The sequence below is a fragment of the Cervus canadensis genome, chromosome 1, assembly GCF_019320065.1.
Source record: "Cervus canadensis isolate Bull #8, Minnesota chromosome 1, ASM1932006v1, whole genome shotgun sequence".
NCBI classification, from domain to species: Eukaryota; Metazoa; Chordata; class Mammalia; order Artiodactyla; family Cervidae; genus Cervus; species Cervus canadensis.
The window spans coordinates 20,779,178-20,803,487 of NC_057386.1; the positions used below are offsets into that span (position 1 = coordinate 20,779,178).

At 49.3% G+C, this 24,310-nt stretch overlaps 2 protein-coding genes across 3 annotated transcripts; both read left to right on the top strand.

The window, feature by feature from the left end:
* The first annotated feature begins 2,747 nt into the window (after positions 1–2,747).
* Positions 2,748–7,066, top strand: KRT35 (keratin 35). The gene is made up of 7 exons (XM_043469101.1): positions 2,748–3,284; positions 4,089–4,171; positions 4,362–4,518; positions 4,770–4,931; positions 5,223–5,348; positions 5,764–5,984; positions 6,567–7,066. The coding sequence occupies exons 1-7, from the start codon at positions 2,814–2,816 to the stop codon at positions 6,712–6,714; spliced, it is 1,368 nt and encodes a 455-aa protein (XP_043325036.1). The 5' UTR covers positions 2,748–2,813; the 3' UTR covers positions 6,715–7,066.
* Positions 7,067–7,938: 872 nt separating this feature from the next.
* On the top strand, positions 7,939–20,022 carry KRT32 (keratin 32). 2 transcript variants are annotated; one of them, XM_043469123.1, is made up of 9 exons: positions 7,939–8,378; positions 10,224–10,335; positions 11,930–12,272; positions 12,835–12,917; positions 13,102–13,258; positions 14,766–14,927; positions 15,008–15,133; positions 16,710–16,930; positions 19,568–20,022. In XM_043469123.1, exons 3-9 carry the CDS (start codon positions 11,934–11,936, stop codon positions 19,695–19,697), a joined length of 1,218 nt encoding a protein of 405 aa, XP_043325058.1. In that variant the 5' UTR covers positions 7,939–8,378; positions 10,224–10,335; positions 11,930–11,933; the 3' UTR covers positions 19,698–20,022. The 2 variants fall into 2 exon arrangements, with proteins under 2 accessions (XP_043325058.1, XP_043325049.1); XM_043469114.1 differs by lacking the exons at positions 7,939–8,378; positions 10,224–10,335 and adding an exon at positions 11,100–11,164.
* Positions 20,023–24,310: the final 4,288 nt, after the last annotated feature.

Genomic DNA, 24,310 nt, shown 5'->3' on the forward strand with positions numbered 1-24,310 from the left:
ATCTCATGAGGCTGTTGAAAGGCTGAGCAATGAGAGTTTGGTGAACAATGGCTGGTCCCTTTAGCCTCATTAATAACAGGGCTGGCTGGGCAAAGGAACCGCTTCCAGGCGGCACAGCTGTGGGGCCCTGCCTGGGAAGCCATGTGGCCCCCAAGCTGTGTAAACAGCCTGAGGCTTCCTAGGCCTTGGCAGCTGCAGTTTCTCTGGGTCCTGTGGCTCCAGGGCGGCCCTTGCTGAGACAGAGCACGTCTTTAGGAGGCTGCGGCTTAGGAGGGCTTGGGTGGGGCCCTGTACCCCCATGGGTGGGAAAGGCAAACACCCAAGGAGGTGCAGCCAGGCTTCCAGCTCAGCTGTGTCCTTTGCACTGGAGCATGGATTTCCAGACAGGAGAGGCTGAGGCAGCCAATGGGATCCTGGGGCTGTGCCGGGCGGGTGCTGGTCACACCAGGCCCCTGAGTGTGGGAAGGGCACAGTGACTCATGGGAACTCTACACCTGAGGGCCCCAAGCACACACACCTGGCCCATGGGATGGTGGCCTGTGTCCTCAGAACGTGTCCATACTCCCCCATGACATGAGCTTAGCATCACTGGTCTGAGGACAAGACTCCACCCATGTGGGGACTGGCAGTCATAGCAGCTGCCATCACTGAGAACCTACCATGCCCAGGGATTGTTAACTAGTTCTTTAAACTCACGTAGTCCTGACAGCAGTCCTAGGAAGTGGGTATATTATCCTCCTCCCATTTCACAGGGAAGGAGACGGAGAGGTGGAGAGATGTGAAGGCAAGTGGTTGGGGACGTGGTGGGGCTGGGATCTGAACCCACAGGATTTACATGTAAACTCAATGCTGTGCTGCTTCTCCTGGGACAACAGAGGCTGCTGACCATCCCTATGTGAAGGCCATCTCATTCTGTCCTTTCCATTCTGCATGAGCCCAACCATGTCCAAGAGCTGGTTCTAGAGCGGAGGTGCAGGTGGGCAGTGTAGTGGAGAGGGCTCAGCTGGATTTGGATTGGCAGCTTGGCTTTGTAGCTGGAGGCCCTCGGGGGAGCTCTAATTAACTCTGGGTCTTGGTTTTTACAGTTTTGAGATGGAGATGATACACCGGGGCTCACGAGGCAATGTGAGGACTAATGCAGCACTTGGCTGATGGTCACTCTCCTGGTGGAAAGAATTATTTGTCCTTCGAAGAGTGACTGGGCTTGGCTCAGTGGTAAAGAATCCACCTGGCAATACAGGAGATGCAGGTTTGATCCCTGGGTCGGGAAGATCCCCTGGAGAGGGTAACGGCAATCCACTCTAGTATTCTTGCCTGGGAAATCCCCGTGGACAGAGGAGCCTACAGAAGGTGGGGCTCCAAAAAGAGTTGACTGAGTGACTAGACAATAACAAGAAGAGTGAGCAGGAACCAAGACTGCAGGGCAACCCAGAAGGCAAGTCCTACAGAGCTCTTCCTGATACTCCCAAACTGACTCAGTTCCTGGTCCCACTTATGGGTCTCTCTTGCTTGCAGATCGGATCTGCTGAAAAGTAATCCACTCTTGTCAAGCTCTCAGCATCAGTCCAGACAACTATGAAATGAAGTGAAGTGAAGTGAAGTGAAGTGAAAGTTGCTCAGTCGTATCCAACTCTTTGCGATCCCATGGACCATAGAGTCCATGGAATTCTCCAGGCCAGAATACTGGAGTGGGTAGCCTTTCTCTTCTCCAGGGGATCTTCCCAACCCAGGGATCGAACCCAGGTCTCCCACATTGCAGGTGGATTCTTTACCAGCTGAGCCACCAGGGAAGCCCAAGAATACTGGAATGGGTAACCTATCCCTTCTCCAGCGGATCTTCCCGACCCAGGAATTGAACTGAGTCTCCTGCATCACAGGCGGATTCTTTACCAACTGAGCTATCAGGGAAGCAGACAACCATAGCAGAGATAAAACCAATAATCAATCTCTATGTGCTTCTGAGGAGGCTGTGAACAAGACCATTCCCCTGTCCCCAGGCAACCAGAAGAAAAGCCTTCTCCATTGTTCACCCAGGGCCTGGAAAGGCATATCTTCCTACACATGGGAGGTGTCACCACGGGCAGGTGCTCAGCCGACTTTTAGTGGTTTTGGCTAGCGCTGAGGCTACACAACCAGAGGAGATTTCCTAACAAGAAAGGGAGCAGGAATGTGTCTCTCGAGGCTCTGCTGTATCTGGGGTGACCAACTGTCCCATTTTGCCCAGGATTAAGGGGTTCCTGGGACATGGGACTTTATCATAGAAAACAGAACAATCCTGGAGAAACTGAGGGAGTTGGTCACCAGAGCCATATTTCCCAGCCCATTCTAGAGCCTTCTGTGTCTCCCTAGGGGCTAGGACCCCGCCTTTCTGCAACCATCAGGCTTGCTCGTCTGTCTCCCAGGAGCCAGCCCGAGGCCTCCTCTATGCCCTAGGGCTCATCAAAGGAGCCGCTGCTGGAGAAAGTTGAGAGGGCGGCTGGACTCCCACACCTCTGGATGCTGATGACAGGCTCCTTTGAAGAACAGATGAAGACTTGGTCCTCCGGGGGACATGGGGAGCTGGAGATGAGTCTTGATGTAGCCCCCGGTCCAATGGGGCTCTTTTTTTTTACGAGGCCGGGAAATGTTCACGGGAAGCTAAACAGGTTAATGAGGGGTTCTGATGGAAAGTGGTATTAACTTTAACAAGGAGAAAATACTTTGTAAAGAACAACGCCCACTGGGGTGGAGATATAAACCCAGGGATAAGGAGCTGCTTCTCTGTATCGGGGGGTTTCTGGGCTCGAAGCTCCATCACGTGTGCTGTCCAAGTCATGGCTTCCAAATGCCTCAAGGCCAGCTTCTCATCGGGGTCTCTCAAGGTCCCAGGAGGGGCCGGCGGGGGCTCGGCTCGCGTGTCCACAATGTTCTCCAGCAGCTCTTGCAAGCTCCCCGGCTTCTCCCGGGGGCCCCGGAGTTTCTCTGCCTGTTCAGTCGGGCTGGGCAAGAGCAGCTGCAGGGCCGCCAGCTGCCTCCCTGCTCTCTGCCTCCCCTCTGGAGGCTTTGCTACCAGCTACAGCCTGGCCGGGGGCTGGTTCGGCGAGGGCATTCTTACTGGCAATGAGAAGGAGACCATGCAGTTCCTGAACGACCGGCTGGCCAGCTACCTGGAGAAGGTGCGGCAGCTGGAGCGGGAGAATGCGGATCTGGAGAGCCGCATCCGAGAGTGGTGTGAGCGGCAGGTGCCCTACCTGTGCCCCGACTACCAGTCCTACTTCCAGACCATTGAGGAGCTCCAGAAGAAGGTGAGTGGGTCTGAGACGGAGCCTGGGGCCACCAGCACTAGCCTGGTAACACTTCAGAGGTCACAAAACTTGGTCACATCTGCGCCCTCCTTGGCTCCTCCCAAGGAGGTATCATTTGGCCATTTTACAGATGAGAACACTGAGGCTCAGGCTGGTTAACTGACTTACTGAAGGTGATCCAGGGGGTGGTTAGTGGAGTCAGAGCTTGAGTACAAACTCTTCGAACTAACTGGTTGTAAGACCTTTAATGTAATACCACAAGCCACCTCTCTGGATTTGAATTTATTTTCTTCTTCCTTTTCTAAGGGGAGGGGATTGGGTTTGAAGTGTTTGGTGCAGACCAGGTTTCCTATACCTAACTCTGGGAGAGCCTGTCAGAAGTTTCCTTCTTGCCCAGCCTGCATCCCCAGAAAGTCCTAGTCAACTCTTGAAAGGGAGCATTTGTGTCCAGGGAATCATAGAGTATGTTCTTGCTAATGGCCTGCTGAGAGTGCCCTCCAGTCCTGGGAGACAGGAAGACAGGAAGAAGCCACCATGTCAGGTCTTCCCTGAAGCATTTCCCTGTCTCTAACTCAGGTTACAGGTCCGAGATGCCCTGCGTTGCTAGGGACCTTAGGGTTTCCTGCTCTGATCCCTACAGCAAGCCCATAAGCTTCATGGAGCCTCAGCTGCCAAGAGCCCAGGGATGGGGTGACCCTCTCCCTCCAAAGGCAATCCATGCCAGCTGAACTGGGCGGCAGAGTGGGGAACTCCTGCCAGCAGAATGCCTTTTCTTTCCCTGAAGTCACTTCTTTATTTTCCCAGACCCTGTGTACCAAGTCTGAGAACGCCAGGCTGGTGGTGCAGATTGACAATGCCAAGCTGGCTGCAGATGACTTCAGGACAAAGTGAGTTGTCCTGCTCGCCTGTTGGTTGGGGCTGGTACAGCTGGACGTGGGTGGTGTCCAGACTCAGGGTTTGGGTTACCCTGAATCACTGAGGCATAAGGTAGGAAACACAGCGCCAGGCCAGTCTGGGATCTGACATAGATATAGAAAGAAAAAAACAGCTTCAGGTGCCCTGCTGTGTGCCTGCCAGGTACGAGACCGAGGTATCCATGCGGCAGCTGGTGGAGTCAGACATGAATGGCCTGCGTAGGATCCTGGATGATCTGACCCTGTGCAAGGCCGACCTGGAGGCCCAGGTGGAGTCCCTGAAGGAGGAGCTGCTCTGCCTCAAGAAGAACCATGAAGAGGTGAGCATGGGGAGCCAGGGTAGACCTGGGGAATAGGTGAAGCTGGGGGAGAAGATGAGGCTGGGGGATAGGTAAGCATGGAGAATGGAAGAGCATGGGGGGCAGGTGAGCATGAGGAACAGGTGAAACTGGAAGAGAAGGTGAGGTTGGGGGTAGGTGAGCACGGGGAGCAAGTGAACATGGGGAGCAGGTAGGCATGGGGGGAGGCATCCATCTGGGAGAGTTAGTGCTGAGCCTGGTCTGTGCCACAGGAAGTGAACTCACTGCGCTGCCAGCTTGGTGATCGACTCAACGTCGAGGTGGACGCTGCCCCGCCCGTTGACCTGAACCGTGTTCTGAATGAGATGAGGTGCCAGTATGAGACCCTGGTGGAAAATAACCGCCGGGAGGCTGAGGACTGGTTCAACACCCAGGTGGGTACCTGGAAACCATCAGTGCAGTAGAGACACATGGTAGGTCACAGAAGTGAGCTTGAGGCTCTGAATCAAAAACCTGAGCTTGAGTCCCCGCCCTGTTTCAGCCTCACTGTGCACCTTGGGCACATTGCTGTCCTGAAGGCGACAGTGATCTCAAGGGTGAGATGAACGTAGTAGACTGGGTGATCTGGGCAGTCCTTCTTGGCTCATGATTCTAAGTGGCTTCTGTCGACTTCTGAAGCTGAGTCCCCGGTATTTCTGACTGGGTCCCACGTGTGTGTGTTTCAGACTGAGGAACTGAACCAGCAGGTGGTGTCCAGCTCGGAGCAGCTGCAGTCCTACCAGGCGGAGATCATTGAGCTGAGACGTACGGTCAATGCCCTGGAGATTGAGCTGCAGGCCCAGCACAGCATGGTGAGCCTGAGGCTGGCTGGGGGCTGTGGCTGGACCTAGCCTCACAGTGCAGGGGCCCGCCCGCCCCAGCCTCCGTGCTCTGACCACGTGGGCAGGTTCCAGAGGGTCAAGTTATTGAGTGTCAGGGATTTTCTGTGCAGGGAAGAGGAAGGAGGGCCCAACTCCCTCCAAGGTCCCAGGGGTAAAAGACAGGTAACCAGTAGCACCCGGCCTGTCCTGGCAGCATCTCCTGTATTTGTGAGAACAGATTCATTCTGAGTAATTATCAGTGACTCAGAGATATCATTAACAGGGGAGCTCCTCTCTAGATCAGGAAGCTAAAGGGCTAATTGACTCATCTCAGATGAGATATCTGATTGTGGCTCATCCAGGCTTGAAGTGATTCTTCCTTCCTACACAATCCTTATCCTCACAGAGAGATGCTTTGGAATCCACCCTGGCGGAGACGGAGGCCCGCTACAGCTCCCAGCTGGCCCAGATGCAGGGCCTGATCGGCAACGTGGAGTCGCAGCTGGCGGAGATCCGTTGTGACCTGGAGCGGCAGAACCAGGAGTACCAGGTGCTGCTGGATGTCCGGGCCCGGCTGGAGTGTGAGATCAACACGTACCGGGGGCTGCTGGACAGCGAGGACTGCAAGTGAGTACCTGCATGCTCTCTCGTCTATGAAGCCCTGGAGAGACAGTGTGGTGGCCTGGGAAGAGCCGGGCATTTGAATTCAGTGGCCCTGGGTTTTGGTTTAGGTCTTGTTATATAGTCACCATGTGACCTTGGCAATGTCCTTTTCTTTCTGGGCCTCTGTTTCCTCAATGGTAAAATGAGGGGGCAGGATTAGAAGACTATTTTTCTTCTTCATCCATTAACTTAAAAAATTATTAAATTAATTCTTGAATGTAATTTATTATTCTTATGTATTTCATTTTCGTTAAATCAATATTTAGAGTTTTCATCATTATGACTTCATTGTATTTTTCATAGCTGAACTACATGATGCATTATAATTGCTTCTTTCTTTGACAAGTGTGACTGAATGCCAGTTCAAGGCAAAACATCAGAGTCAGGAGCAGAGAAAGGTTAATTGCAGGGCCCAGCAAGGAGAACAGGTGGCTCATGTGCAAAATCCCTGAGCCCCAGGACTGGAGGGATTTTTAAGGGGCTCTGGGTTATTGAAAAACAGCAATTGGAAAATCATAGTGATCTGACTTTCTTTTTTTCTCCTAGGCTCCCTTGTAACCCGTGTGCCCCGGACCACTCGCCCTCTAAGTCTTGCCTCCCCTGTCTTCCTGCGGCCTCCTGCGGGCCTGGCACAGCCCGAACCACCTGTAGCCCCCGCCCCATCTGTGTGCCTTGCCCAGGAAGCCGGTTCTGAGAGTGACTAGTCCAGAAAGCCAAGGCCACTGCATCCAGGGCTTGGACTTGGCCTCAATTCAACCATAACCCTAAAGCCCAATCCCCTGTAACTTTGTGCCTAGCCCAGGCCCAGACAATTACACACTTTATCTTTCTCAAAGCCTGCTACTAAGGTCGGAGGCCTTAGTGGCAATAAGACCTCGAAGGCCTCAGCTCCTCATTACTTTGATGGAGGCCAGAGATTCTGTTCTCAGGCTGCCTCCTAGGTCAGGTTTTCCTATCCGGCGCTGTTTCGGTGGTGTCTGAAATGCAGCACAGGGCTTTTATTGTATGAACAATAAAGCACGTTTACTCTGGTTCTCAATGCCCTAGCTCTGTTCTGATATTGTTGGTTTGGGTCTCTGCTGGGTGAAGAGGGGTGACTCTTAGGCAGATGAATGGGGGAGGTTGGCCATGTATGACCCTGGGGATGACAGGGTCCTTATGTTCCTCTTTGGGGTGGTTAGGGGTATACAGTGGGATGTTTAACTCAGCTTTCTTGTTTAAGACCCTTCTCCAAGGGCTTCTCTGGTAGCTCAGTTGGCAAAGAGTCTGCCTGCAGTGCAGGAGACCCGGGTTTGATCCCTGAGTCAGGAAAATCCCCTGGAGAAGGAAATGGCAAACCACTCCAGTGTTCTTGCCTGGAAAATCCCATGGATAGAGGTGCCTGGTGGGCTGCAGTCCATGGGGTCCTGAAGAGTCAGGCACAACTGAGTGACTAATACTTTCTTTCTAAGGTTCTACTGTGGAGACATGTGTTACAAGCCCCTCATACCCCCTTAGTATACATGGTCTACTTGGGGTTCTAGGGGAAGATGGTTAACACTGAGATCAGTATAATGTGAAGCATTTTAGGCCACTTCATTAGCCTCATGCCTGTGGTTCTTATAAGAGCAGCAGTATGGAATCTCACACCCATGGGACTCCATTAAAGTCCTATGCTTTTAGAAATGTGGTGTCTTCAATCCTTCACACAACCCTTCCAGTTCAGTACCTCTCTTAAAACCCCACAGCCTTGGGACTTCCCTGGTGGTCCAGTGGCTAAGACTCTGTGCTTCCAAGGCAGGGAGTCTGGGTTCAATCCCTGGTCAGGGATCTAGATTCCACATTCTGCATGCTGCAACAAAGATCAGAGATCCTGAGTGCCACAACTAACATCTGGTATAGCCAAATAAATAAATAAACAAAAAAACCAAACCAAACCCCACAGCTCATCCAAAGCAGGAGATGGGGGAGTGAGCCTGCCATTGTGACTTCCTCCCACAGTTCAGAGTCTTGTTCTTAAGAGACTCATCATGCTCTGGAGTTCTCTTGACCTCTGATGAGGTACATGGTACCTTTGGGTCCCAAGGCATTTCCACATGGAAGTGGGGGCTCTCAGTCTCTTGGACCAAAGACTCATTTGTGTCCAGAATGTCTTTCTTCAACAGACGAGGCAAATTGCAAGCTCTGCCAATCCAAGTCGGAAATGGAGAAGGATGAAGGCTAAAGTCTTTGAGACAGAAAGGAAGAAAAGTTGTCCCCAAATAGCCACATGCTCTTCATAAGATGTGAAGAGCACCACCAAGGAACTTCAGTGATGTCAAGAGACATCAGTTGTGACAATGCCAGAGGTGGAGAGCAATTCGATGAAGGATCTGACAGGTGATCCTGAGACTCCCTCAGCCTTTAAGAGTACCCAGTAGAGTCCACCTAATGCTGTGTGTACGTGCTAAGTCACTGCAGCCATGTCTGACTCTATGACCCAATGGACTGTAGCCTGCTAGGCTCCTCTGTCCATTGGATTCTCCAGGCAAGAATACTGGAGTGGGTTGCCATGTGCTCCTCCAGGGGATCTTCCCGACTCAGGGATCGAACCCACATCTCTTATGTCTTCTGCATTGGCAGGTGGGTTCTTTAGCACCACCTGGGAAGCCCCAAACATAGTACCGGCAGGGACATTTCTGAAGTGAGCATTTTCGACATCTATGTGCTTCCCAAGCTGGATGTGTAATTACACTACCTTGTGAGTTGCGCCATTCACACCAAGGTAGTCAGGAATCATTTCTTGTGAAACCTGGAAGGACCAAACACCTCCACTCCCATTTAGACCTATGGAGCTAAGCTAAGCCTTTAAAGACTGAAGAAATACTGTTCTCTGAAAAAACAATAAAATGGGAATTATACTTAACAAAGTTAGAGATATTTATGTTCCTGTCACTCAGTGGTTCTCAAAACCACCTGGAGGATTGTTAAACATGGATGACTGGATCCCATTCTCAGAATTTCCAATTCAGCTGGTCTGGAAGGGACCTGAGAAACTGTGTCATTAACCTGTTCCTGAGTGAGGCTGATGCTGCTAGTCTGGAGGTCACCCTTTGAGAACCACCATTACACATTATTATAATAATGAATACAGGTGGACCTCATTTTCTTTCTTTTCTCTCCTTTTTTTTTTTTTTAAAGATTTTTTGATGTGGACCATTTTTAAAGACTTTATTGAATTTGTTACAACATGGCTTCTATTTTATATTTTGATTTTTTAGCCTTGAGGCATGTGGGATTTCAGCTCTCTGACCAGGGATTGAACCTGCACCCCATGCATTGGAAGCTAAGTCTTAACCACTGGAATACCAGGGAAGTCCCTGACCTCATTTTCTTGTGTTTGGCTTCATTGTGCTTCACAGACACTGTTTTTTTTTTTTTTTAAACAAACTGAAGGTTTGTGGCAACCCTGCATCTGGCTAGTCTATCAGTGCCATTTTTCCAATAGCATCTGCTCCCTGCGCATTTCTGTGTCACATTTTCATAATTCTCACAAATGTTTTCAGGATTATTATATTTATGATGATGATCTGTGATCAGTGATTTTTGATGTTACCATTATGACTCTTTGGAGTCTCAGATGATAGCACTTTTTAACGAGAAAGTATTTCTTACTTAAGGTATATACAATTGTAAAAAGACATAATGCTATTGATACTTAATAGACTACGGTATGGTGTAAATGTAATGTTTCCATGCACTAGAAAACCTAAGGGCTTCCCTGGCGGCTCAGCAGTTAAGAATTGGCCTGAGCTTCCCTGGTAGCTCAGTGGTAAAGAATCCACCTGCAGTGCAAGAGACGGGGTTCAATCCCTGGGTTGGGAAGATTCCCATGGAGAAACAAATGGCAATCCACTCCAGTATTCTTTCCTGGGAAATCCCATGGACGAGGAAGCCTGGTAGAGTTGGACACAACTTGGTGGCTAAACAATAGCAGAAAACCTAAAAATTCATGTGACTTGCTTTATTTTGATATTGACTTGATTACTGAGGTCTGAAACTAAACCTGCAATATCTTTAGGATACAACTATATCTTATATTTTGGGAATGAGGATTTTTAAAAAGATTTTTTTGATGTGGATCGTTTTTTAAAGTCATTATTGAATTTATTACAATATTGCTTCTGTTTTATGTTAGTGTTTTTTAAAAACTATATTTACAGTTTTTGGTTTTTTGGCTGCAAGGCATGTGGGATTTTAGCTCCCTGACCAGGGATTGAACCAGAATTGACCAGGGATGTGTCTCCGCATTGGAAGATGAACTATTAACCAGTGGACCACCACAGAAGTCCTGGGGGTGAGGATTACATGGAAAATTTGATGCCAAACATCCAGCACAGTACCTGGTATTTGCACATATTGCATAAGCACTGGTGATGATTTTGAAGGCTGGTCTGATGTGTCTCATTCCATGTAGTTGGTATTTTTATCACCTTTACTTCTGTCTTCTTCAACTAGAATTTCTGGTTGCTGCAAACAAATCAAACTGAGGGATGATTTAATCTAATTCTTTCAATTTGCTGAAGGGAACTGAAGCCCAGAGAGCTAGAGTGAGCTTCCCAAGGTCACACAGTGAGTTAGATCTCTATCTTGACTTTTCTTAAGCAGCACATTTCAGGGAATAGGGCTGGGTGGCATTTTCCCTTTCCTGCCCCTCCACCAAATCTTCTAGAAATACATGAAAAATAAGACAAATACTTATACTTCAATATTATATTGAGAAGGTGCATGAATAAGAAGTGACTACATAACACACACATTAAACACAAAGTGTGTGAGCCCAGGAGTTTTGCACTCAGGCCTAAAAACCACTGGTCTCTCCTTAGCTTGCTTTCTTGGGAAGTGCTCAAGGACTTCTAGAATCAGAGACACCTGCTCCTGGTCTCCTGGCTTCACTCATCCCAGTGCTGCAGTGTCCCATCTTGAGAGAGCAGATTCACTCTGCCTCTGGTCTCTGAGGTCCCAAAGTAAACCACCCCCTCCAACTGCCCAGTTTTTGCAGAAAGTGAGAGCAGAACCTGTTTCAGCCTCTTCAACAAATAGTAATCGAGCTCTCTGTATGTGGAGCAGAGATAAATGAAGAGGAGGATCCAGAGATGGTCTAAATTGAGCTTCTGCTCACAGAGGTACTCATGACATTGACCTCCTTTCCCAAGAGTAGGGTTCTCACCTCTTTCTTCCTCAGTAGTGTCTTGCTGAAATGATGTCCCTGAGTTTGTTCTCTCCTCTCATTTTTTTCTTCCCCTGGGAGGAAGATGATGCTCATGAATGAGACTCAGAGGCTGTTTTTCCTTCCTCCCTGGATTTATATCACTGCCAGGATCCATGCAGCTTCTGTCACCCACACATTTCCTCCTTAAGGGGCCAGGCTTCCTCTTCCCACAAAGGATGCTCTCATTAAAAGCAGGTGCCTCTGCCCCAGAACTGTGGCCTGTCTTTGGGCTGGAGAAGGTAGGGGCACAGGGGACAAGGTCACTGGCAGCCCAGGGTCAGGCCCAGCAGCCCTGGCCTGGAAATGAGGGCCTGGGCCTGGAGCTGGTCCTTTGAAGATGTATCCTGGAGCTCTCTCCCCTGATCAATGACAGAAGACCAGAGTCCCGCGTTAGCCAAATGACAAGCTTGGCCTCTTTTATGAGGAAAGGAACTCCTTATTGGAAACCAAATTACAAATTAATTAGCAGCTTCCTCTGGGATTGAGTCTAAACATCAACACCCCTCCACAATGATTTGGTAGCAAAAGGCCCCTCACTCCATGAGTATAAAAAGGCTCAAACAGAATGCGGTTGGCAGACCACATTGCAATTCAGGTAGCTGCAGCCTTTCCGACACGCCATCTGACTGCTCCCCAGCTCCCATCAAGAGCTGACCCTGATCCTCTCTTTTGGCTCCAGCTGCATGAACTGCCGGCCAGAACGGTGTCTGGGTTACATCTGCCAGCCTGGGACGTGTGTACCTTTTCTCCCTGTGTCTACCACCTACCACCCAACCAGCAGAATCTTCAGCTCCATGGGTTCCTGCAGTTTGTACTGTGAAAGTGTCTTCAATAGCAATGAGAAGGAGACCCTGCAGTTCCTGAACAACCGCCTGGCTGCCTACCTGGAGAGGGTGAGGCAGCTGGAGCGGGAGAATGTGGAGCTGGAGAGAAGACTCCAAGAGGCTTTTGACTTTCAAGAGCCCACCGTAGGTCCTAACTACCTGTGTTGTTTCAAGATCATTGAGGAGCTCCAGCAGAAGGTAAGGGCAAGTGGTGAACAGACTCCCTGGGAGGGCGACCGGAAGAGCGGAGATCCAGATTTGAATCTCATTAATTTCTTTAGCTACCTTCAGGGAAAAGAAACTTCCCTAGGGCGCAGCATTTTCTCATAATTCGAGGGCTCAGCCAGAGTCGTTCATGTGGAAAGAGGCTTGGGATCTAGTCTCAGTTCTGTCATCACTTCACTACCTGACTCTAGGAGGTCCCTTCCCTGGGCCTCGGTTCCTCATCTGGAAAATGGGAATAATAAGGGTCCTTATATCTAGAAGATTCTATGGCAAATACAGGTAAAGTGCTTAGCATAGCACTTGATATGTGGTGAGTTTTCAGTAAACGTGAAGACTTGTTAAGGACCCTTCTAACGTCATGTCTAATAAAGTCTATCCTTCCATGGTGCTCATTGCCTCCAAAACAAGGCATTTAGATTCAATGACTATCCCCCAGAGTTCCAGGGGTTTTGTCAGGGGTGGCTGAAGAACTCACTTGGGTTCTTTTTGCTTCTTCTTGTCCTGGACTGATCCCCTCTGTGTGCTGTGGCCCCAGATTCTGTACTCAAAGGCAGAGAACGCCAGGATAGTCGTGCAAATTGACAACACCAAGCTGGCTGCAGATGACTTTAGGAGCAAGTGAGTTTGGCCCAGGGGATGGGGTGGGGTGTGGGGTCGGGGGAGAGCCCTCTCTCCTGGCATGTGCTTGGGGACAGTGTTCTGTTATTTTCATAGACAGTTGGAAAAGTGCCAGCGGCTCCAGGTTGTCCCAGGGTCCAGTATTCAGTCTCAGCCCTCAGTGGCTGACCATGTTCTTACACAGGTATGAGACGGAGCTGGGTTTGCGACAGCTGGTGGAGGCTGACACCAATGGCCTGCGCCGGATCCTGGATGAGCTGACCCTGTGCAAGGCCGACCTGGAGATGCAGGTGGAGTCCCTGAAGGAGGAGCTGATGTGTCTCAAGAAGAACCATGAAGAGGTGAGGCTTGAAGTCCAACCAAGGTGGTCCTGGGGAGCCCAGTGAGGGGAACCTGGGGCTTGGGGTTGGCTAGACATGGGTTGAAATTCCCAGGCTGTCCAAAGATTGTATCTGTGACTTTGCCCAATTTATTAAAACTTTCTGAGCGTCCTCGTCTGTAAAATGGGGCTGACTCTATCAACAAGGCTGCTGTGAGAATTCCGTGAGGTTACGGGTCTTAAGGGCTTCCCAGGTGGTGCTAGTGGTAAAGAATCAGCCTGCCAATGCAGGAGACCCAGGAGATGCAGGTTTAGATCTCTGGGTCGGGAAGATTCCCTGGAGGAGTACTTGGCAAACCACTCCAGTGTTCTTGCCTGGAGAGTTCTATGGACAGAGAAGCCTGGTGCGCTACAGTTCAGAGCGCTGCAGAGTCGGACATGATTGAAGTGACTTTGAATGCACAGGTTCTCAGGCACCTGTCCCTTGGTTGGTGCTCAGAAATGCTAACAACCCTCCCTTCTGCATTTCTTGGACTTGTGTGATTGCCAAGGGCTTGTGGTGGCTTGTTTTCTCACGAGAACTGCATACCGGGAGTAGAGTGGCCCAGTAGGGATGGGGAGGGGTTATTTTCCAGAACTGACATGAAATGGCTGTCCAACTCTGCTAGGCTGGATTGTGAGGCGGCCCCCACCTCTTCTAAGGGATAGGCAGTGGTTTTCTTCTGTTTTCTCTCCCCATCGTTCTTCTTCCTTTCATCTGTTTGTACATAATATACTTCATCCAAAAGGCATTGGTCGCCCCTCTGCTTTCTGACTTTTCCTCATCTACTATAGGTCCTTGGTGTGAAACCCCTCTGCCCTGGGCACCTGTGTGCTGCGAAGCTCACCTGAGTTCAGGTGTTTCTTCCCTCGTTCCCTGGGTTGACACTCAACCTCTTGACTTGGGATTTGAAAGCACAAGTGTCTCTGAATCCTGGCTGGGTTTCCTAGGCTGAAGTGAAAAGTAACCACATACTCACCGAATGCCTGAAGGCACCTGACTCACCCCATCTAAATCAGAGAACTGGGAGCTGCCCCAAGAGGCCACTAATGAGGAGCTATCACCGAGTCTTGGCAGCCTCAGCGACAACTTTCTCTCCTTGGCTGCCAAGCCCGGGGGCGCCTTCTGTAACTGGGGCCTTGAACCAAGTAAAGCCAGGCTCCTGCTGCTCTCCTTCCCAGGCAAATGCAGGCTGGGATGGTGGCAGGGGAGACAGGGCACAGCTGTCCCATTTTAGTCTAAATGGATCAAGCAAACCCTGATGCTGCTCTCGGCTTCTGCTAAAGCAACAGGAAGCCTCTCCCATCACAGGGAGGTCCAGGTGGAGCTGAAAGATCCTTGGGATGCTGCAGAGTGGCTGCAGTCCCTACAGGGCCCCTCTAACATGGAGATCTTTAGCATCCTTTGCTTCATCTTCTCACATCTCCCTGGGTAGGTGAGCCAGGATCACGTGACTTCACATTTGTCTGGTGCTCTTGCTTCTTTTCAGGAAGTTGGTGCTCTCCGATGCCAGCTTGGGGACCGCCTTAACATTGAGGTTGATACTGTGTCCCCAGTGGACTTGAACACGGTGCTGGAAGAGATGCGATGTCGGTATGAGGCTCTGGTGGAGACCAATCGCAAGGATGTGGAGGAATGGTTCACCAGGCAGGTGGGTCTCTCGCAGGGGGGCTGGTCTCCCCAGGGTCCCTGAGAGGCACTCCCAGCCTTCTCCTGTCTCCCCCATTGCAGATGGAAGAGCTTAACCAGCAGGTGGTCACGAGCTCTGAGCAGCTTCAGAGCTACCAGTCAGATATCATTGATCTGAGACGAACGGTCAACACGCTGGAGATCGAGCTGCAGACCCAGCACAGCCTGGTGAGTGTGCGGATGGGCTCCTCTCCCCCAGCTCTGGATGCCAAGCAGCATGGAGAGTGGGTGCAGGCTTCCAGGAAGGAGGAGGGGGAGGAGCAGAAGAAGGGGAGGATGGGGAGGAGGTCCAGATTCAGCCACCACTGCTGCTTGCCCAGCTGACCTCTCCTGGAGGAATGTTTCTCCCAAGACCCAGCTCAGAGATAAATGGGCCATGGTTCAAATCTGATGTGGGCTAAGTGACCACTGTCAACTACTCTCCCCAAGAAGGCTTGACCTCTGCTTAGCCTGCTCTTCCAAACCCATGCTTTTCACCCTTATCTATAGAGTTTTAAAAGTGCTCCCTGCCCAAGTTCCTCCCCAGATAAATTTAATCAGAGTCTCTGGAGGTGGGGCCTGGGCCTGGGTGGTTTTTAGAGGCTTCCATGTGACTCTAACATGCAGCCAGGGTTGAAGACCACTGATTTCAGTGATGCTTGTAGGGGAGGAGCCTGGTGAACCTCAGATCTAAGGCCTGAAGCCTAAGGTTGAAGAAGGAATATGGAATTTAGGGTCACATGAATGTGGGTTCAAATCCTGGTCTATAACCAGCTGTTTAACCTTGAACAAGTCACTTGACCTTTCTGGGTTTCAGTTTCCTCAGTTCTGCAGAATGTCCCTGCCCAGTTTCTTCCTGGCTCCTTTTTTTAAAAAATTGAATAGAAGTTTCTTTAAATTCTATAGTGCTTCTCAATTTTTCGTAGTTTCCTACACATGATTTCATATAATCCTATAATAATCCTTTTATCCCCTACCCTTGTATTGCCTCTCACTTTTTTTCCTCTCCCCACTGGTAACCACTGGTTTGCTGTCTATATCTGTGATTCCTCTTTGTTTTTGTTTTATTCACTAGCTTATTGTATTTTTCAGATTCCACATATAAGAGATATCATGGGCTTTCCAGGTGGCACTAGTGGTAAAGAACCTACCCGCCAATGCAGGAGACATAAGAGATGTGGTTTGGATCCCTGGGTTGGGAAGATCCCCTAGAGGAGGGCATGGCAACCCACTTCAGTATTCTTGCCTGGAGAATCCCATGGACAGAGGAGCCTGCAGGGCTACAGTCCATGGGATCACAAGGGGTCAGACAAGAGTGAAGTAACTTCGCATGCATGCATGAGTGAAATCATACAGTATCTGACATATGACTTAGCCTAATGCTCTTCAAGTCCATCTATGGTGCTGCAGATGGCATTATTTTATTATTTTTTATGGGTGAGTAGTAGTCCATTGTGTATATGTTCCACATCTTCTCTATCCATTCATCTGTCAATGGACACTTAGGTTATTTCTATGTCTTGGCTATTGTATGTAATGCTGCTGTAAACATTGGGGTCCATGTATCTTTCTGAATTAGTGTTTTTGTTTTCTTCGGATATGTACCCAGGAGTGAAACTGCTGGGTCATATGGTAGTTCTCTTTTTAGTTTTTTGAGAAACTTCTGTACTGTCTTCCACAGTGACTGCTTCTTGGTTCTTTTTGAGCCAGGCCATGGAAAATAGGCCTATTCTTATTAGTTATTTTGTTTTTCCCTTTGCCTTAGAGAGACTCCCTGGAGAACACTCTGGCAGAGACAGAGGCCCGTTACAGCTCCCAGCTGGCCCAGATGCAGGGCCTGGTCACCAACGTAGAGTCCCAACTGGCGGAGATCCGCTGTGACCTGGAGCGGCAGAATCAGGAGTACCGGGTGCTGCTGGACGTGCGGGCCCGGCTGGAGGCGGAGATCAACACGTACCGGGGACTGCTGGAGAGTGAGGACTGCAAGTACGTGGCATATGTGAGGTTTGGGAGAGGTTATAGGAAGTAATTGCCCATAAGATAGAGCCATGATTAAGAAGCAGTTAGGATGCTGGCATGATCTGAAGACATCAGGCAGGTATTCATGGTGCCATCCCACCCCTGGCTTATTGGGACCATTCTGCTCCAAGCTGACAAACTCCTTCCAAGTGTCCATGTGTGCCAGGTGGCACAGGGGAACTCAGATGGATGATGACAGAGCATCTATTCTCAGGTTGTTTCCATCTCCAGGGAGACAGACAGGCCACTGGAGATCATACGGCTGTGTGTGGGGGATGTCTTTGACACTTGAGAGGGTGATGTAACTTCATGTGATAAGCTGTGGTGGGAGGAAGGACAGGAAAGGTCAGTTGGACCTCATTTGATGGAGAACCACTAATGTCTACGCTCGGGAGGGAGGATTTTATTTAATAGACAGTTGGGAGGGCTTACTTTTTTGTGGAGGAAATGATAAGATTTGCTTAACTGACTAATTCACTTGAACTCGAAGACAAGAGAAAAAAAATATTTACTTATTTTTGAATGCCTATTTTTATTTATTTATTTTTGATTGTGCTGGGTCTTTGTTGCTGTGGAGGCTTTTCTTTGTGGCGAGCAGGGGTGATTCTCTAGTTGCAGTATGCATAGCTTCTCATTGCAGTGGCTTCTCTTGTTGTGGCTCCTAGACCCTAGAGCACAGGCTCAGTAGTTGTGGCTCACAGGCTTAGCTGCCCTGAGGCATGTGGGATCTTCCCCAGTCAGGGATGGAACCTGTGTCTCCTGCATTGGCAGTGGATTGTTTACTACTGAATCACCAGGGAAGCCCAAGAGAAGATATTTTCATTCCCTGTATCTGGTACAGGGTACAATGTACCTGTACCTGGTACCTGGTGTAGTGAATGCTCAGAAAATGACCAAGCCAGTGAGAGCTCAATGCTACTTTTCAAGAAGATGGCAGCAGAAAGGACTGAGTGGAAAGAAGGAGGAGGGGCAGGCAGGGGAGCCATTCAGGAGGCCGTGGGTGTGGTCTAGGTAACAAGAAATGGGGAGGGTCTGAATCCAGGCAGTGGAGGCATCCACTCCCAGCCGTGGTACAGGTATAACTGGCAGGGTTGGTGGCTGTCTGGATGCAGGATATCTCTGGGCCTTGGAAATCAGGTGGGCTGATGACTGTAGGTAGACATTCAGCCCTGCTTTTCGATCATTTATAATCCTGTCCTCCAGAGCAAAGAGTTGCAGAGTCAAATCTTTTTCAAAGACCAGGCTAAGAACATACCGGAGTGATGTGGGTCACTGAGGGATGGTGGAGAACCGGGGAGCTCTATCCTGTCCAACGAGGATGGTGCTGTCCCCCTCAGGGCCATTTCTACCACGTGAGATGAAGATTCAGAATCGTTGGATCTTCCCATTTTTCAAGGGAAGCTGGTTTTCTTTTAAATGTTAAGTTCTCATGATTTTTAAATATTTTCAACAAATTAAAAAAAAAAAAAAAGCCCAGTGCTGGCCAAATGGAACACACTTCACACTGGATGTGGTCCTTGGGCTGCCTATCCAGTCTCTGGGCTATTTGGTCTCCATCCTATGTCCAGTGTATTGTTGCTGGTTTTGAACCCACACCTGTCAGTCTCTGAGATCATCCTTTTGTATTCCTTCTCTAACAATTGATGAATTCATCTTATTCAAAACATTCTTATCAAGTCCAGCTCTAGGCCAGGTATGCAGGGTGGGCATTGGGACTGCTGGTCTCTCTGGCTAGTGGGGAGACAGACAACAGTAGAACAATGACAGAAAACTCTGGAAGGAGGGATATGGTGCCCTGGGGGGATCTGACAGAGATCAGGGGAGGCTTCAGGGTGGCTGTGGCAGTTGAGTTGAAGGAAGCTGCTCTTCCTCCTGGCACAAGGGGGAGCCACTTAGGTTTTGGGCAGAGATTGTTGTGCAGTCGCTAAGACCTGTTTGATACTCCTTGAACTGAAACAGTACTTTGGCCAACTCATGTGAAGATTTGACTCATTGGAAAAGACCCTGAAACGGAGGGATTGGGGGCAGGAGGAGAAGGGGAGGACAGAGGATGAGATGGCTGGATGGCATCACCAACTCAATGGACATGAGTTTGAGTAAACTCTGGGAGTTGGTGATGAACAGGGAGGCCTTGTGTGCTGCGATTCATGGGGTTGCAAAGAGTTGGACACGACTGAGCGACTGAGCTGAACTGAACTGAAACATGCTGGGTTTCCTTGTCCTTCACTATCTCTGAGTTTGCTCAAACTCATGTCCACTGAGTCAGTGATGCTATCTAATCAACTCATCCTCTGCCTCCCCCCTCTCCTTGGTCAGGGGAGGGGCAAGTTAGAAGATCACTCTGGCTAAGAAACTGAGGATGCTTGGATGGTTAGGAGGGGTAAGAGTGGGGTTGGGGAGACCAGTTAAGAAGCTGTTTGGCTCACATAGGTGAAGACAATGAGGTTATACTAGGGAAAACAGTGGAGATGGTGGCCACTGGGAGCCCCTGGGAAGCACAAAGGTTGGGGTTGGGTGAGGTGGGAGTGGGGAATGCAGAATTGACAGGACTTGTTGCCGAGCTGGGCTTCTTTCTAAACCTTGCCACATGCCTTTCTTCCGCAGGTTGCCGTGTAACCCATGCTCCACTCCCTCCCAGCCCCCTTGTGCCCACTCCCCCAGTGTGCCCCGGACCCTCTGCGTGCCCCGCACCGTCTGTGTGCCTTGTGTGCCCTGCCACCCAGGCTGCCACTGAAATCCCTCAGCGATGCTGGATCCTGAGGGATGCGAACTCGGTGGCTGGTGCTTCCTGAGGCTGCGCCTGACTGCAGTTCAGAGGCCACAAAAAGAGCAGGGCCAGCCCCTGGGGGCAAGGAAGGCCACTAGCAGTTCCAGGAAGTGAGCCGTCAGCAACTGCGCCCTGATACTGCAGGGGGCGCCCTAGCTCCCGCCTCTTAGAAATGGCTGCTCTTATTTCTACGGGTAAATGGCTCTCTTTGCGGGTGTTTCTGGCGGTCCGTGCTGCACTTTGGAGCATTGTTCTTAGTTAACTAGTAAATAAAGCCTCATCCAGTGTCCTGCACACCCGTTTCCCTCTCCTTGTCACATATGCTGCTGTATCCACCAGCCAATTCTGCTCAGTTGGGCTCTAGAGGAATGTGGCCAAATTTTATTTTATTTTTATGCCCTTTCTGCTTCAATAGAGACTTGAGCGGCATTTACTAAAAAGACATGCATGCCACAAACCAGTTAAAACCAGGCCACCCATCCAGAGCCAAGTAATAAAAGAATAAAGAGGAGGGGGAGGTGATGATGCCAGAATCCTATGCCAGACTATTGTTAATTGAGTATCTGATAACCCCACCCCCAAACCTCATTACACCTGGTACAATGGGATCATTCATTCATTCAAAAAACCTTCATGCAGGTTCCATATTAGGGACTGACAAACCCACTGTGGTAGTCCTCCAGAACCTTGTTAATGCTTCATTTAACCCTTGAAACAGTCTGTGAAAAATGTACCATTATTGAGGCCAGAGAGATTAAAAAACTCGTCCAAGGTTACACAGCTCGTAAGTTGTGAACCCAGGACTCACATATAGACTTTCAGGTCCCAGAGATACTCAAGCAATTCATATTCTCTGTCCCCACTAATCACAAACACAGCTGAGTGCAGGGGATACAAAAAAAAATGCAAGCAAAACAATTTTCACAGTCCAGACACTTATAATTAGAGCTTACCAGCATGTGTAAGGCCACACTCCTTCCACAATAAGCCAATAAAAAAAAAAAAAAACTATTACTACCACTTATTGAACACTTATATTGCCCCTGGTGGGCTTCGCTGGTGGCTCAGTTCAGTTCAGTTCAGTCACTCAGGTGTGTCCAACTCTTTGCGACCCCATGGACTGCAGCACGCCAGGCTTCCCTGTCCATCACCAACTCCTGGAGCTTACTCAAACTCACGTCCATTGAGTCGGTGATGCCATTCAACCATCTCATCCTCTGTTGTCCCCTTCTCCTCCCACCAGTGGTCAAGAATTCACCTGCCAATGCAGGAGTTGCAGGAGATGTGGGTTTGATCCCTGAGTCAGGAAGATCCCCTGTAGTAGGAAATGGCAACCTGTTCTAGTACTTTTGCCTGAAAAACCCCATGGACAGAGGAGCCTGGCTGGTTAGTCTGTGGGGTCACAAAGAGTTGGACATGACTGAGCATGCACACATTCTTGCATGCATGCACAATGCACCTGGTATTGTGTTGAGCACCTTACGTAAATTGATTTATGCAGTTTTCACAAACGCTCTGTAAGGTAGGCATCAGGCATCATGTTCATTTTACAGATGGGAAACTGAGGCTCAGAGAGTGGTTTAGTCAGTTGCCCAAGGTTATAGGCAAGAACAAAGATTTGAACCCAGCTCCACTGCAGCCTTATTCTAGCCACTCTGCTACACCCCCAAATTCCTACCTGGAAAGAGTACAAGCTGACAAAGATTGGGAGAAGTACTAGCTTGAGGAGAGCGGAAGGGCTTCATGTAGCTTGTGGTGTTTGAGATGGGTCTGGAAAGTTGACTAGGATGTCTACAGAGCAAAGGACAGGAATAGGTATTTGGGGTCCATAGGAAAACAGAAATCAGGCCTAGGAGGCTTTGAATGGATCTGCTGACTGAAGCAGCAGTCTCATGGAAAAGACTGTTGGGAATAAAGTTCAAATGGTAGGAAGGCATCAGCCCTTGGGAGGCCTCAGTTACCCTATGAAGAGCCTGGACTCTATTCTGAAGGCAGTGGGAGGGCTGTAGGATTTGAGCCCAAGGATGATATGACTGGAGTGGTATTTTAGAAAGTTCCACCAAGGAGTATAAAGAAGGTGGCTGAGAGGCAGGGAGAAAGTGAGTGGAAGAAACTAACAGGGTCTTGGCTAAGGAAATGACAGTGAGAATGGAAAAATGAAGGGTCAATCTGAGTAACTCAGTGAAGGAGCCAAGTAGGCAACAGATTGGCCATGGCAGATGAAGAGGAGAGAGCTGGAATCTTGAATACCTTTCTGAACCTCATCCTCCAAATACAAAGTCCTTCTTTAATGAGCTGAGGTGATATTTCTATTAAGGATCTGCCCTCGAGACCTGCCAAGAAGTGATGAGAAATGGATTGGATCCTGAAGCTGCCTGGGACTCTCCGGACATGATCCTGCATGCAAGCCTGGCAGACTGGGTCATGAGCTTGGCAGGAGACACAAACACACTGCTTAGCCAGCTGTGGTTACTGGTTGGAGTAACTTCAAGTGAGCTGCAATGTCAAGAGAGAGGGGCTTCTACCTTACTGGATGCTCCAATAACTGAGTGCAAACAAGACCTCCTTCTGACTTTCCGTGTGTGTGTGCTAAATTGTTTCAGTCATGTCCAACTCTTTGCTACCCCATGGACTATAGCCCGCCGGTCTCCTCTGTCCATGGGATTCTCCAGGCAAGAATACTGGAGTGGGTTGCCATGCCCTCCTCCAGGGGCTCTTCCGGACCCAGGGATTGAACCCACATCTCTTATATCTCCTGCCTTGGCAAGTGGGTTCATTACCAGTGCCATCACCTGGAAGGCCCTTTTACTTTCTATTGCTGTGCAAAATTTATCTAGAATGTGCTTAGCTTGATAAACACAACAGACTGAATGGAACCAAATCTTCATTCAGTTCCGGAATCCTGGGCCTTTGCTGTCCAATACTGTAGCCACTACCTCCATGTGGCTGTTTAAGTTTTAATGAAATAAAATGGAAAAATTCAATTCCTCAGTTGTGCTAGCCACATTTCAAGTGCTCAATACTTATATGTGGCTGGTGGTACCACATAGTGCAGAAAATAGAATATTTCCACTATTGTAGAAAGTTCTTCTGGATGCCACAGTCCTGAACTGTCAGAATCATAAAGAGCCTTACAGATGAGCTGGTCCAAGCTCTCCCATGTACAGACAGGGAGTCTAAGGCCTAGGGGAATGGAAAGATGTGCTCACAGATACACAACCAACAGGTGGAAACTAGAGCCAAGGGTTTCGCCGCCAAGCCTAGCAGGTCTCTCTGAGCTCTGTATGCTTTCTCCAAACACTAAGTTTTATTATTTTTTCAGGCTAATAAATATTTTCCCCTTTCTCCTGCTTTTACATCTCTAAGAATAGAGAATTTTTTCCCCCCTGAGACGCTGAAACTCTTTCCCAGGAATATAATTCTCCTTTCAAAAAGAGCTAACAACTATCTGAGAATTCTCTTGCAGTCCAGTGGTTAAGACTCCACGCTTTCACTTACGAGGGCATGGGTTTGATCTCTGGTAGGGGAATTCAGATTCTGCAAGCTGCGAAGAGCAGCCAAAAATTAAAAACAAACAAAGAAACCACTAAACCCAGAATCTCCTCATCCTTTTTTCTTTTTTAAAAATTAATTAATTTTTTTTATTGAAGGATAATTGCTTTACAGACTTTTGTTGTTTTCTGTCTCTCCTCATCCTTTTAACATTTGACTCAGTAGGTGCCTGGACCTTAGGCTGTAGCCAGTGCTGCAGCAGAAATAATCACACAGGGAGTTGAGGACCAGGAGTCCAGGCCCCAGACATTTTGGGGGCCGCTGTAGGTTCCTTGTCCCCCATCACATATTGTCTAATCCAACCTCATCTTTGTTTCCACACTTGTGTGTCACTCTGACTTGCCAAGACCTGTCTGACCACTCAAATGCTCATTCAAGCTTTTTAATATGAAACCAAGCCCCACAGCCCAGGGCCAGGAGTGCTACCCCCTGCTGGTCACAGATGGCCACCATCTTTCACGTTTGGATGGTCCTTCCAATGGGCTTGCCTGGTGGCTCAGATGGTAAAAAATCTGCCTGTAGTGTGGGAGACCTGGGTTTGATCACTGGGTTGGGAAGATTCCCTGGTGAAGTGCATGGCAACCCACTCCAGTATTCTTGCCTGGAGAATCCCATGGACAGAGGCTACAGTCTATGGGGTCACACAGACATGACTGAGCAACTAAAGCTTTGGATTTCCAAGTTAGAAACACCACAAGTGATCCTCCCAACCAACCCATCTCTCTTGTCTGATGGATGAGGAAGCCTCAGGCGTTAACTCTGGAAAGGCTTTTTTGCCCACCAGCACCAGGACCTGCTGGAGACTGGACCCAGTGCTACACATGTGGGGATTCTCAGAGGAACTCATATCAAAGCCTCTGGATTTAATTAACTCAGGTTTATAGGAAAACCTTGGCAGGGCCACAGCAAAGTAATAAAGCCTCTGGCATAATTGATGTTTGGGAGAAACTCCCACGGGTAGCAGGATACTCCCTGAGTGGGGATTAGGAAAGAAAGGACCTGTGTTTCAAAGATGCAACTTTCCCTGA